The sequence below is a fragment of the Lagopus leucura genome, unplaced genomic scaffold (genome assembly GCF_019238085.1).
Source record: "Lagopus leucura isolate 7727_CA_CO unplaced genomic scaffold, USGS_WTPT01 Super-Scaffold_73, whole genome shotgun sequence".
NCBI lineage: Eukaryota > Metazoa > Chordata > Aves > Galliformes > Phasianidae > Lagopus > Lagopus leucura.
Window position 1 is genome coordinate 86,948,090 of NW_024962252.1, and position 14,156 is coordinate 86,962,245.

At 38.8% G+C, this 14,156-nt stretch overlaps 1 protein-coding gene across 2 annotated transcripts in view; it reads left to right on the plus strand.

The window, feature by feature from the left end:
- SOS1 (SOS Ras/Rac guanine nucleotide exchange factor 1) overlaps positions 1-13,921 on the plus strand; it is a 43,355-nt gene extending 29,434 nt beyond the window's left edge. For both annotated transcript variants that reach the window (XM_042882244.1, XM_042882252.1), the window contains 12 exons: positions 2,761-2,842; positions 3,222-3,344; positions 3,879-3,982; positions 5,099-5,321; positions 6,004-6,123; positions 6,434-6,596; positions 6,997-7,114; positions 8,289-8,461; positions 9,283-9,399; positions 9,576-9,840; positions 10,904-11,022; positions 12,325-13,921. In XM_042882244.1, the coding sequence (XP_042738178.1) occupies positions 2,761-2,842; positions 3,222-3,344; positions 3,879-3,982; positions 5,099-5,321; positions 6,004-6,123; positions 6,434-6,596; positions 6,997-7,114; positions 8,289-8,461; positions 9,283-9,399; positions 9,576-9,840; positions 10,904-11,022; positions 12,325-12,819 (2,102 nt within the window). In that variant the 3' untranslated portion in view covers positions 12,820-13,921. The remainder of the gene's footprint in view (positions 1-2,760; positions 2,843-3,221; positions 3,345-3,878; positions 3,983-5,098; positions 5,322-6,003; positions 6,124-6,433; positions 6,597-6,996; positions 7,115-8,288; positions 8,462-9,282; positions 9,400-9,575; positions 9,841-10,903; positions 11,023-12,324) is intronic.
- The last annotated feature ends 235 nt before the right edge of the window (positions 13,922-14,156 follow it).

Below are 14,156 nucleotides of genomic sequence, written 5' to 3' on the forward strand. Positions count from 1 at the left end.
TCATTCAGTGTTTTGTTGCATTTTGTGAGATGCAGCAAGGAGGTCAACCACTTTCCATAGTAACCCTTTAGCTGTTGTGTACATACATAACTGAGTGCAGAGCTTCTCTTCTGCTTTGAGATGTAGGAAAATGGTTATCCCTGTGGTACGTAACCACATAGCTGCAGATTGTTGTTTCTTTTTTTGCACCAGAGTAGGGTTGTGCATATGGGATTGTCATCTTAAAAGAAGAGCATTGACTTAGGCCAGAATGGCAAGACCTGGCTTCTCCGATGTCTGATCTCAGATGCACTGTTATGCTAGTTCTGGATCTGTCCAAAGACAATTTTTTGGTGTAGCTGTGAATCTTTGCTAAGATGTTCTTATAAGGAGTAATCACAGGTGTAATCGCAGAGGTTGTGCTGATTTGTTGGCAGTAGCTGAAGTTGAGGGTAGTTGATTATTGAAGTCAGAGAGCACTCAGGTCATATCTCTGCTTTTCTGTCCTGTGTAAAGATCCACATGAGACAGTAGGTAGGTGTGTTTGACCTTTTGCTTTTCCTCCCTCACGTCCAAGACGAGGCACAGCTTTTCAGCAGATTGTTTTGTTTCGTTGTGGAATAGAGAGTCCCTGGCAGCTGAGCCGTAACACAGCCGCTCTGCTGGGATCCAGCCCCCGAGAAGGGAAGACAGGCTGTCCACATAGCCCTGGGCTGGAGCAGCCACGCTGGGAAGGAGGCTCCCCAGCACAATAGCTTTCCTTGTATTTCAACCTGAGGGAAGCAGCCCTGCCATTGGAAATTCAAATTCTCGTGCCATTTGCATACTGTGGTGGATTTTACTAGTTTTAGTGTGCTCTGTGTTTAGTATCTCCTCCTTTTCCTGATACTTAACTTAATAGCAGCTAGGTTAGGTGGTACCAAGATTGGAAACTCAGGGCATTTTTTTTATCTATAGAGCAGTGCTCTTCTATTTTTAAAGCTTTGATATGTTAAGAGCGCTTGTGCGTCATCATAGTGTCCGTTTCCTTTCTTAAGGAATTCAAGGGTGATTATTTATAAATCCTTGTAGAACAAGTTATTGTTCTTTTTTAGCTTTAAAATGGGCTGTATTGAAGAGAGAATTATCACATGAGCAGACATCCTGACTAACTAGTGTTGTCTGTATTGTTTTTAACACTTGCTCATATATTGTACGCTGTTCTGAGTTGCAGATTTTGCTAGTGAGATAACAAGGTTAGATTAGATTTTCTGATGTACTTCATTTGAAATTCAGTATGTATTGTGGATTTAGACATTGAGTATACCTGTAAATAACAACAGGCATGACTCAGGGTTTGCTTCGCTTTCAAATAGACAAACACCATTTAGGGTGGATGAAGTCTGCAGAATGCAAGCTGTGAAAATGTGAGCAACTGTATTTGGTTATGTACTTGGGTTTTAGGACATGAAAAATCATGTAGTTTTGTGATGAGGATGGAGACAGAATGTTCTTTATGCAAAAGGATTTGGAGCTTGGCCTTTGAAAAGTGCAGTTTCAAGCAGAGCTATCGTGTTAAGAAAAAAGGAGTAACGAAGGAAACAAAGATGATAAAGCAGACTAGCCAATGTATTGTTCAGGAAATAGGAATTAGCATACAACAGAAATGCAAGGAAATGCTGGGTGACACAAGGCATGGCTCATCTGTGCTGTGTGTCTCTGCAAACTGCTGCCTCAGTGAAGGGCACCACGAGGTTTCAGAAAAGGCAGAGTGTTCATGATGGACAACATGAATGGTTAGAGAGGATTTTTGTCAAGGTCATGAAACAAGTTTGATGATATGATGTGTAAACTTAGGTGATACAATGCAGCGTTTCTTCTTGCGTTACAGGTTATAAGGGCTCCTGTTTCAAGTCCTGTACGCTATTCAGCCACTTTGTATGAGAAAAATTAGAAAATTTGGTTTGGTTTTTATAATTTTATATATATAATTATATATAATATATATATATTATATATAATATAACATTATATGTTTAATGTGCAAAGCCACTGCAACCTGCTCATTAACTTTCAGTGATAGCAACGTTGGCCTTTTTCAAGTCAGCTCTGTGTAGCGCCAGCAAGCTGTCACTGTATTTCCTCACGCTCGAAAACAAATAGGTTTGCTTTTGTAATTAAGGGAAATGCTTTGGTTTTCTGTTTTCAATTCTTACTTTGTTATTAAAACTATTTTGAATATCTAAAACTAGTACATAATCAGTGTATATTAAGTCTGTTTGTTTTCTTGAAGTAAAATGAACCTGGTATAACTGAAAAAATACCTCATCTTCCTTAGCAGACATGAGCTGGGCATGAATTGTACCAGTTTGGGGAGAACAATCTCCATGCCAGAGAGTTAAACCATTCCTATCCAATGCAAAATTACCTGTTGTAGTTTTTGAGTTATTTTAGCACTTTTGTCAAAAAACAAAGTTGTTTGCTAGATGGCTCATAAACTCATCTATTTAATGTTTTCAGAGTATTTCAAAAGAAATTCAGTATTTTAATGATGGAAGGGAGAAGAAGTCATTTTTATGCTTTTCAATCAGAATTAAAATTGCATTCTGAGTTCTGCTTTTTATTGCTATTTTGAGTGATTCCGGATTGTTACCAAAGCAGTTTTATTTTATATTATCTTCTCTGTAAGTTTGATAGGCTAACATCCTTAATTTCAAAGGATATAGTTTGACTTCAGGTTATTTTTAAGTATAAAACACTAGAGAATTGCTGACATGAGCATAAAATTATTCTTTCTCTTAGATCCCAACTTTGTTCGGACTTTTCTCACCACGTACAGATCCTTCTGTAAACCCCAGGAGTTGTTGAGTCTGCTAATAGAAAGGTATGCCACTGGTGTTGTTCAAATGAAGTGCGTTATTTGTTTTGGTTTTGACTTGGAGTAGAATTGTAAGACTTTTCTGGTTGGCTTTGTTCCATTCCAAACAATTTTTAAGCAGTTGTCAAAGATTGAAGGGTACCAAGGAATGCAGGTAAAATGCAGCTGTATCCAGAAGTTTTAGGATTATTTGGATGTACAATTTTGTCTGTGAAATCTGTATTATTATTGAATTTAGCTGATTTTCCTATGGTTACCAAAAAATAAAATCCTGACATGTGGAAACCATCTGAATTTCAAGTTATCTTTATCACCATTTATTCATATGAGCAAGATCAGTGTAATAGGTGATGTGATTGGTGCTTACCCCCATCTCTTGTGCTAGATTTGAAATTCCAGAACCTGAGCCAACAGAAGCTGATCGTATTGCTATGGAGAATGGAGACCAACCTCTTAGTGCTGAGCTAAAAAGATTTAGAAAGGAGTACATTCAACCTGTGCAGCTACGGTGAGTACTGTAGCAGTGGGAACAAAAGTGGCTTCCATTTAAGTTTTTTAAATACCAGAATTTTGGCTGAAGGGTTTTTTTTTTGATAGCCTTTCTTGTAGATGATTTGTTGGACAACACAGAGGGGTCAGTCAGCTGTTTTGGCTTTGCTTCCTTAAAATCTGGTGGGAATTTAAATTCATGGCATGAAAGGCCTCGGTAAAGGCTTTTCCTGAGTTTTAAACCATAGATGTGCCACTCCATTTCAAGTAGTCATGGCATGGACACTTTTATAGAATCCATCTTTCAGCGAGGCATGGCTTTCCTGAAAAAATTATGCAGAGAACATTTTAAACTTTTTTTTTTTTAACGAATCGTAACATTACTGTGGCTTCTTTAAAGTAAAACATGTCTTTAGCTGGTGAAATGTGGACAGTAGAATGATTCCATTTGTTCTCCTATTTCTGATTTTCTGTGAACCCTTGACTTCCAAAAGTTTTGAAATACTAGACATGAAGATAGGCCACGTTGTGGACTGATGCTTTATTTTTGCAGAGTATTAAATGTATGTCGACACTGGGTAGAGCACCACTTCTATGACTTTGAAAGAGATGCTGATCTTCTGCAACGTTTGGAGGAATTCATTGGAACAGTACGAGGTATTTATGTTGTCTTATTTGTGTTTATCTTAAAGCATACATATGGAATGGAATCACTTCTCCTTTTAGTGTCTGGATAAAGAAAAACGTAACTTTCTGCTTATTAAATACTTGAGGGGAAAAAAAAGAGCATAAAAAACCTCAAAACAAAACCTAGTCTTGAAAGTCTGACCTCTGTTCAAAAGAAATAATACTTTATTTACATCCTTAATTGTAAGTTCTATCCAATGAGGTGACTGAAGCCTATGAAAAATAATGAAAATTGAGTGGTGCTCAGGACAGAATAATTGCTTTGACCGTCCTCGTAAGCTATACACAGGTGTAATATTTTGTACATGTTTGGCAGTAGAGAAACACTATTAACACTATTTTGTTAAGACAAGGATTTCTCAACTATTTCACAGCCCTCCATGCCAGACCTACAGATCATCTTGTACAGGTCTTTTCTGTTCCTCTGTAAGAACAATTGGAACAGCTACAGGAATAATTTGTAGGAAAAGATTGCACTGGAAAAGTCTTCAGTGCTTCTTAAGCCAAGAAGGAGTAGAAAATGAATCAGCTAGTTGAATGTCAATTACTTGTAAATTTTCAATGAAATTGCCATTGAATGTGTAAAATTCTTAGCCTGTAGGGCTAAACAGGCATTTGTCCTTTGGGTTTAATTCCCTGTTTTGATGATAGATGTGATTGAGGGAGAAGCTTCTCCCTCTTCATTCTTCTGTCCTTTGTGATCTGAGGTAAGCAAGTACTCTTGCCAAGAGTGTGAAGTTGAGGTTTTTCACAGAAGTGCACTTTGGCCAAAAAAAAAAAAAAAAAAGTTGTTTTCCATAAACTCGTAAAGTCAAAAAAATAAAAATACCACTTAAGAGCAGGAGCCTTATTTGAGGTGTTCTGAATTGTGCCTGGGCAAGCTGGTCGTGCTTAGCATCGAGGGATTCTTCTTTATATATTTGAAAGTTTCGAGAGGTGTGTGGGAATATCATCTATGCAATTCTAAAGAGTTGGGTAGCTTTACTGTACTGGGGGAGAGAGTTGCACTGAAAACATCCAGTTAAACAGACATCATTGAAAAAAGCATCAGTAAGAGTAACTAAGAAGTAATTTTGTCTCCGCCAGGCAAAGCAATGAAGAAATGGGTTGAATCGATCACAAAGATAATCAACCGGAAAAAGCAGGCGCAAGCCATTGGGCCAAGCCACAACATTACTTTTGAAAGCCCGCCTCCAGCGATCGAATGGCACATAAGCAAACCAGGACACACAGAGACTTTTGACTTGCTCACTTTGCATCCAATAGAAATTGCTCGGCAGCTCACTTTACTTGAGTCAGATTTTTACAGGTAACTTTCCTCCACTGAAAAACACATGGACAAAAAAAAAACAAACCACAAAATATCCTCCAGCATGAAATTGTTTCTGCGGTCCCCTGCTGTGAAGCCCCCCGGTAGGTCAAGGGACTTCACCAATACTGTATATTAATTTGTTATTTTTTTAGAAAACAAAAATCTTAAAGCCATTACCTGAATCAGTCTTACCCTCCCAGTTCAACATGGAGCAGCTGATGCGTACTATTAGTTGCACTGTGCTGCACAATTCTCCTGATACTTTCCAACTAGATCAATCTTTGAGAAGTATGAATATGAATTAAATCAGTTTTCTTCATATCCTAGTTTGTGAAGTAAATTATGGAACATGTCAGATCTCATCAGATGTCTGTGAGAGGTCGTTCTGGTGCTGGGAGCTCACATCTTATTGTGGTGAATGGGATGTGGACTTCATTCTACATTTAGATGAACAGAGGTGATTAATAGTCAATATAAATTGAAAAATATTTACATACTAAGAAAACCAACCAAACATACCACTCACCCAAGTCACATGTTGAATGTGAGATCATAGATGGAACTGAGAATTCAGTTCCAAGTACTAATTTCAAGTTCCCTGGAAGTAAAAAGGGTTTGGAAAAATATCTTTTTTCATGCCTGTAATCACATTTTTTAATGCATGTGTCTGCTTTTCTAGAGCTGTGCAGCCATCTGAACTAGTTGGAAGTGTGTGGACAAAGGAAGATAAAGAAATTAATTCTCCCAATCTTCTCAAAATGATAAGGCATACAACTAATCTTACTTTGTGGTTTGAAAAGTAAGTGACTTTCCTAAATCTGCATGTACTCCATTACTAAACATTTACAATACATTTGGAAGTATACTGTGAAAAATTCTAGATCGTGATGTTTGGATGCTACATGTGGTCCCTGAAAGAATTTTATTATTATAACAATCTCAGCCTTTTTAGTCTTTATTCTTAGAAGCAGTCTTTATTCTAAAAATGTTCAAAACTGTGCCAAATAATTTGATACACCTCTCATACTTGTTTTTGTTACAAATTCATATTTGCTTTTAAAAAACTCAAAAGCAGTTCAGCACAAAACTAAATGTTCTTGTTTATTTAGATGCATTGTAGAAACAGAAAACCTAGAGGAAAGAGTAATTGTAGTGAGCCGAATAATTGAAATCCTGCAAGTTTTTCAAGAGCTAAACAACTTCAATGGCGTCCTTGAGATTGTCAGTGCCATGAACTCTGCAGCAGTGTATAGGCTGGATCACACATTTGAGGTACAGTAAATTGTTTTCCATTCTTGGTGTAGAAGGGTAATGCAGTACACTGTAGCTAACTAGAAGTCTTTGTGAAGCGTGTCCTCCATTGAAGGAGCAGGGAAGATAAATCCCTTCCTGCCCTCCCCTCCCTGTCCCTCTCCCCCAGCCCCAAAAAAACCAGAATCATTTAGGATGTAAAAGGAAGGGGTTTTTTTACCCATTTATTTTTTCTTGGTTTCAGAAGCTAGAAATCAATCCTCATTTAAAGTAGAAAAAGCTACTGAGATCCTGAGATACTGGGGCACTGTCCTCATGGTCACTGACTTAAGCATCAGTGGGAGGCCACTGCGCTCATGATTGTTGCTGGGCTGTGCTGTTACACTGTCTTCACAAGAGCCTGTTTCATCTCTCTCTTTAGCAAATTCCGAGTCGTCAGAAGAAGATTTTAGAAGAAGCTTACGAACTGAGTGAGGATCACTATAAGAAATACTTGGCAAAACTCAGGTCCATTAATCCTCCTTGTGTGCCTTTTTTTGGTATGTACCTGTGTTTCTCAGTGAGCTGTGTTGTGCATTTGGAAAGTATTGTGACCAACAGTGAGAAGTCAGTTTTAACAGGATATTCAGGTTTGAATTTCAGCTGCCCAGACATCAAAGCATTTTCCCTGGCTTACTTAAACTAGCAACAGGACTGACTGTAAGAGAAAAATCATTAATTGCCTTTATGTGAAAGAAATGTTAAATTGACTATTGATTGCAGATATTATTTGTGGGAAAAATAAGTTTACCTGGAATTCCTTATTTATATTTCTGCTTCTTTTTTTTTCTTTTTTTTTTTTCTTACCTTAAGTGCAGTTTGAACTGTGTCGTGACCATAACTGCCTTAAGTGGAAGATGGGCACTTTTAGAAATACTGATGCTCAACACCTCCAAAGAATTGTGCAAATAGCATTTCTGTTCTGTAGCAAGCTGCTTGGATGTTTGTTGCTGATCATTTCTGATTCTCACAGTACTTGTTCTTGTCCAGCATAGACATCAGGCCAGAAATGAAAGAAAATTATTTTAATAGCTTTTTTAGCATTTTAGAGATTTGGGGAAGATGCACTCTAGAGTTCTGCAGAGAAATACAAGATCAACTAAGAAAACTTCTGTCCTGCTTCAGAGATAAGTAGGTTAGCAGGACCACAAGTGGAGAGTTACAGTTCTCTTAAGCTGTGCTCAGAGGGGTCGCAGTGGCTGTTCTCCACAGGTCGTTTATGGACTTGAGAAGTCTCTTTTCTCTTTTAACATCACAGTGTGATGTAATTATGAAGGCAGGAATAGAACAGAAGAATAAAACATTGAAATAAATTTTTTGAGCTTATCCAGGGTCTCTCATGTAGTAGAGCTGAACTGAGGCAGAGTAAAGCACTTCAGTGTACTCTTGTGTTGCAGAATGCTTGTAGTGTTCAGTTGTGTAAGCTTCCTAAACTGTGGAAAGATGCAAAGACTTTAAAATTTTGATGCAAAAGGCAGATTTCAGGAGAAGGCATATTAAAGTATTTAAATTATTGCTTTCAAAATGAACTCTGACTCTTACAGAACCCAATTGAGAATACTTCTAAGTAATCAAAATACAGAAATTAAGTTATTTAAGAATTATTTGTATTCCATCCATACCTTTCCTCTCTGTTCTGCACTATGTATTTAGAATCCTTTGTGTTCTTCCCAGGAATTTACTTAACTAACATTTTAAAGACAGAAGAAGGCAATCCCGAATTTCTAAAGCGACATGGAAAAGAACTCATAAATTTCAGCAAGAGAAGAAAAGTAGCTGAAATAACTGGAGAGATACAACAGTACCAGAACCAGCCATATTGTTTAAGAGTAGAATTTGACATTAGGGTAAGTGACATCACTTCCGTGTGTCTGCGCACTGAGGTACCTGTATGTGATTGTGCCGGCTGATAGGCCGTAAGATCAACTGCATTAGAAATGAGCAAAAAGTCTGCATTAACATTTCTGTCAAGTCTGTAAGAAAGGAAGTAATCTCCATGCTTGCAGATTTTTTGTTTTCTGGGGGGGAGAGGGGAAAGGAGATGAGGGTTAATTTCAGCTGTTGAGGTACTGGTCAATAGATCTTGGTCAGTTCTAAACAGGAACAGAAACTAACAGATTCTCACTGTCCTCAGTCAGTCTCATGTTTGGAGTCAGACCAGTTGTCTCTTTCTTCCTCTGTTATTTCCTTCACATGTACAGGTTTTACCTGGCAGCGCTATGTGCACTTCATATATTGGTGGTGATGATGCTTACAATTCTATCTGAGGTTGCATTTGTTCTGCTTGATCTTTGGTGTTCATGAGATCTTTTGGTACTTTTTCCTCCACAGAGTTTGACAAAATCATTCTGAGAGCAGTCTTGCTGTGCATCAGTGTAGGGATAGACTGTACAACTTCTTCTGAAGGCGTTTAGGCTAACTGGTTCTGATTTTTGCCCTGCATAAAATACTGAGGGTACTAGCACAGTTAGTTCTGCAGGCCAGGCACAGTGCTAACAGGGTTGAACAGAGCACTGGCAACATGCAAGTTTACTAACTTTAAAATCTGTCCTTGCTACTGACCTGAGTGTTTTTTCTGCGGAACAGTTAGGATCATTTACACAGTAGATGGAAACATCACAGAAGTGTCTTAGTTGATGTAATTTTTATTTGCCTTCTTGTATTTCAGAGATTTTTTGAAAACCTGAATCCGATGGGAAGCAGCATGGAGACAGAATTTACAGATTATCTGTTCAACAAGTCACTAGAGATAGAGCCGCGAAATGTGAAGCCTCCACCAAGATTTGTTAGTATTCATGTGCTTTTTCATTTTCTCCCCAGAAATGCTTACAGTTGTCTTTCAGAGATAGAAGTGGTCTTAGATCTCTAAGTTCATAAATGCAGAACTATGCTTTGGTGATGTTTTTTGTTGATGGTGGTACATTTTTTTAAAATTTTTTTTTGTCTTTTTTGTTATTTCAGCCCAAAAAGTACAGCTATCCTCTCAAGTCCCCAGGTGTTCGGCCATCTAATCCAAGGCCAGGTACCATGAGACACCCTACACCCCTGCAACAGGAACCAAGAAAAATTAGTTACAGCCGCATCCCAGAGAGTGAGACAGAAACTACAGCATCTGCACCAAACTCTCCACGAACGCCTTTGACCCCGCCCCCTGCTTCTGCTACTTCAAGTACTACAGATGCCTGCAGTGTATTTGACTCGGATCCTTCAAGTCCTTTTCATGCAAGTAGGTGATAGTAGGTAGTGTGCGAAGGCTACGTATTAGATTTTGTGATCCTAAACAGGTAAAACTTTAGTCTTCTAAAGTGACTATAGAAACATAATCACTTTTTGTCTCCTTGCAGCAAGAAAAACTTTAAGTGTGTTTTACTACATTTTATTATTAGTTCTTGTTGTTAAGGGAGAAACTGAACAGAATTAGGCATGTTGGGTATTACATGTCTTTGGAGAAACTTAAAACAGAAAGACAAAGATGCGTCGTCTTTGCTTGTGTACATCCCAATTTGTAGCATTTGCTGCCAGTTGTGTGTGCGGAGTGTGTTTGGTGACTAGTGAGAATAGACATGAATGTTCTGCAGGTAACTTAGTCTGCTGCCTGCCATTACAAATCAGTTTCAGGGCACATGAGTGTTTTTCCTGAATAACTTAAGATCTGTGTTGTCCTGCTTTAAATCAATCAAGACCTATGACACTATTTTTCTTCTGTCTTCACTAGCATGCAAAGAAGCTTGTACTTTATGGTGTGCTTTCAGTAGTTTTTACAGGACACGGTGCCCTGTAATGTATGAGGGCTTTCAAAAGAAATACAGGGTTAGTTGCACATTGTGCAGGTTGCCACAAAGAGGTGAAGTAACTTGATAAAAGCAGAAGTTGCTTAGCAGTGCAGTGGCATTGCTGAGAGTCCTAGCTGGTTTACTGAATATTTCTTCATAAGAAGATATTTCTTCACTGTTGGATTGACCCATCAGCTGCAAGTTCAGGATATGGTTTTAATGCTGCTGTGATACAAGAACAGCTTTGTGGTCTTGAGGATTACTTACGAAAGTGCAACAATTAATGGCCACAGAGGTTATCGCAGTTCAGAAAAGCAGTTTGAAGTCTTCAAGTCAGGTGGCTGTTCAGTGGTATATTTCTTTAACACCTTCTTGCTTCATGCTGCATTTTATGAGCAAATAATTTACTAACGTAAAGGTATGTTGACTTTAATGAACCATTATTGGCATGATAAAGGAAATATGCTGTATTGAACAAAACCTCATTATTGAGATTTTTCTCTCTGTGTTCACTAGGATCTGCTTCTGTGTCATCCATAAGCTTTACCAAAACTTCAGATGAAGCTCACGTTCCCCCACCAGTTCCTCCACGAAGAAGACCAGAGTCTGCCCCAGCTGAATCCTCCCCGTCAAAAGTAAGTTACAGCTAAAAAGGGCATTTTTTCTAGGAGAAAGGAGGAGAGTATTGTAGAAAAAAGAAACTTTTAAAGATAGCACTGCATTTTTGAACATCTCTATGTTAAACATTAAGCAACCACGTATTTCAGGCCTGCTCAGTTCAGCCTCACCATCTTGCTGCTCATCTGCTGTGATTAGGTCCTTTAAAGCTTTGGGCAGATGTTTCTGTCTGCCACGATGTTGTAGAAGATTATTTTGGTTTGTATGGTTTAGGGTAAAGAATTGAAGAAACAGTAATGATGGAATTTGATGAGCACTCCTTAGTCCCCTGAAATAATGAATGAATAATGAATTCATTACAGTATTTGACCCTGGATGCTGTGCTGCTCATTGCTTTCATTCTGGATTGCCTGTCCTGTTTTCCTGCCTGTTTGAGCCACTGCTACTTTTTCCTTCTGCATTTGTGAGCTAATCTAGCTTTTGTTTAGACAGTGTTGAATTTCTCTTGATTTCAGTGGGAGTTGGCTGATGGCTACAGAGAATTGGGTAGATTTGAAGACCTCACTCAAAATTACTTTGTAGCATATATGCCTTTCAACTTTCAGGAGAGCTTCTATATATCACTAAAGCAAGATGTCCTTTTCAGACTGTAGGTGACTGTGTCAGCCAACAGATTTCAATGTGTCACAATCCTATCAAAATGCAGTTGAAAACATTATAGATATGTTAGTGTGGTGACAACCAATTACCCTGTGATTGTGGACTGCAGCTTGGGAACCATTCACTTCAGTAATACTACTTAGCTCCATCTTCTGAGTGTAGTATATTTTTTTTCTTCTGTTCAGCACCATCTGGCCCTCTTTGTTCTTCATTTTCTTGGAGAAATACCTGATTATCCAGGTTCCTATTATCCATCCTTGGTGCCTGTTACTTGGGAGGCAGTGGAAGATACCTAGACCTACCCAGCAGGCAGATCTGGAACCAACATGTTGCTCTGATCACTGCTTGCCTTGCCTTTTTCCCTTTCCATGCATCTTCACTCCCTGCATCCCTGCCTATTAACTCATTATTGATATACCCATGCTCTCCCCTGGTACACATCTAGTCTGCTTGTCTTTTCTACATGCATCATGCTGAGAAACATATTTTTCAGGCACTGCTTGGCTACTCCCTGTCTTCATTGCGCACTTGCTTGCTGTGTCTCCTGCTTAAGTGGATAGATCAGTCTGCATGGCAGGAGTCCCGCTTCCATTTCACAGCAGGGTCTTGTTCTTTGCCACTCTAAAACTTCTATTAAATGAAATGTTTGTGTACCTCAGATTACTTCTGCGCACCTGGACAGCCCGCCAGCAATCCCTCCTAGGCAACCAACCTCTAAAGTGTATTCACCAAGGTACTCGGTGCCTGACCGGACCTGCATCTCTGACCCCCCTGAAAGCCCTCCTGTGTTACCACCACGAGAACCTGTGCGAACTCCAGATGTTTTCTCTAGCTCACCACTACACCTCCAGCCTCCACCACTGGGGAGAAAAAGTGAACTTGGTAACACCTTTTTCCCAAACAGTCCCTCTCCATTTACTCCCCCTCCCCCTCAGACACCTTCTCCGCATGTAGCACGAAGGCATCTTCCATCACCACCATTGATACAACAAGATGTGGACCTCCATTCTGTCGCTGGACCACCTGTTCCTCCACGACAAAGCACTTCTCAACATATCCCAAAGCTTCCTCCAAAAACTTACAAAAGGGAGCACACGCACCCATCGATGCATCGAGACGGACCGCCCTTGCTGCAGAATGCCCACTCCTCCTGAACTGTCCCCTGCGCTGGGAGTTGCATTTTCCTGGTGCTACGTCTGTTGCTGGCAATGGATGCACTGAACCTGGTGGTGCCAAGGAGTTGGGATGTGTATATGCCAAACACTAAAAACTCTCCAATAAGTTGGAAATGCAGTGTACAGAAACGGAATTGCAAAAATAGACATTCGAGTGGAAGAACTGGTTAACTCGCCGTTCTTGTTTTAGTATGCAAGACATTGTTCTAAGATAATTGGACAACTGATTGTACCAGAAAAACAGACTTGAGGGACTTCTTTGGCCAATGAGCAGAGACTGTATTTGTGTAATGATCTGTAATGTCCAGTACAGGAAGGAAAACAGTCTTGTATCCATCAGTTCCATACAGTGGCACAGTTTTTGGAATGAAAACATTATGCACTTTTTTTAAATCTCAAACAGGGAACTTTATATCCTTCTTAATTTTCTTTTGCTTTACTCCCTGCTTTAAAATACTTTCCTAAAATTGTGAGAAGGACTGTGAGGAAGATCTGTGGTACCTAACTGAGTTAGACTTCAAGGCGTAGCACTGTATTGCGGTCCTGTTTACAAGTTGTTACGATGAGTAGTAGGGGGTACCTAGGCTTCACCAAAGAGGTACTTTATTATTATTTTCTGAAATATTGTGGTGCCAGTTCAAAAATAAATTTTTGCCAGAAAGCATAATGTCTAATTACTGCTTTCTTTAGGTAGAGCGAATGAAAGTCTTACATCATTACAGTGACAGCAAATTTTCTTTAAAAGGCAGCACTATCATCTGGAATAAATATACTACTACATTTAGAAGACTGTTAATTTCTGCTAGGTTATGTCACATTCTTTTTAAGGTTTACTGATAATCCATTTCATGGCTAGTAGCTATTTTTTTGGTCATGCCATGAAAAGAGTCACTTGTGAAAAAGAGCACTCACTGGCCAACTTCCATAGCTATTGTCATATTTTACTAACAATAGATTAATCAGCATACATAGAATTGCCTTGCAGTTGCATAAATCATTTGTATATAGTGAATGTTGCATAAATATACTTGCAGATTGTTTTTAATTTAATTGAAATAAAGATACAAATATGTTTGGCTGACATATGTTAAATTATTACATGGACAAATTACAACACTTTTTTTTTTTTTAGTTAAGCACTGGAGGATGTGAAAGTACATGTTTTGGTACATTTTTCCCAGGTCAGTCTGTCTACTTCAGTTATAAGAGTCTGAAAAGAAGTCGGTTTTGGCATATGTATCAAAGTAATATCTCAGGATAGGTTAATCCCAAAGTGAATTACTATGTAAGATTTCCTCAGACCTCTTGTATGTCAC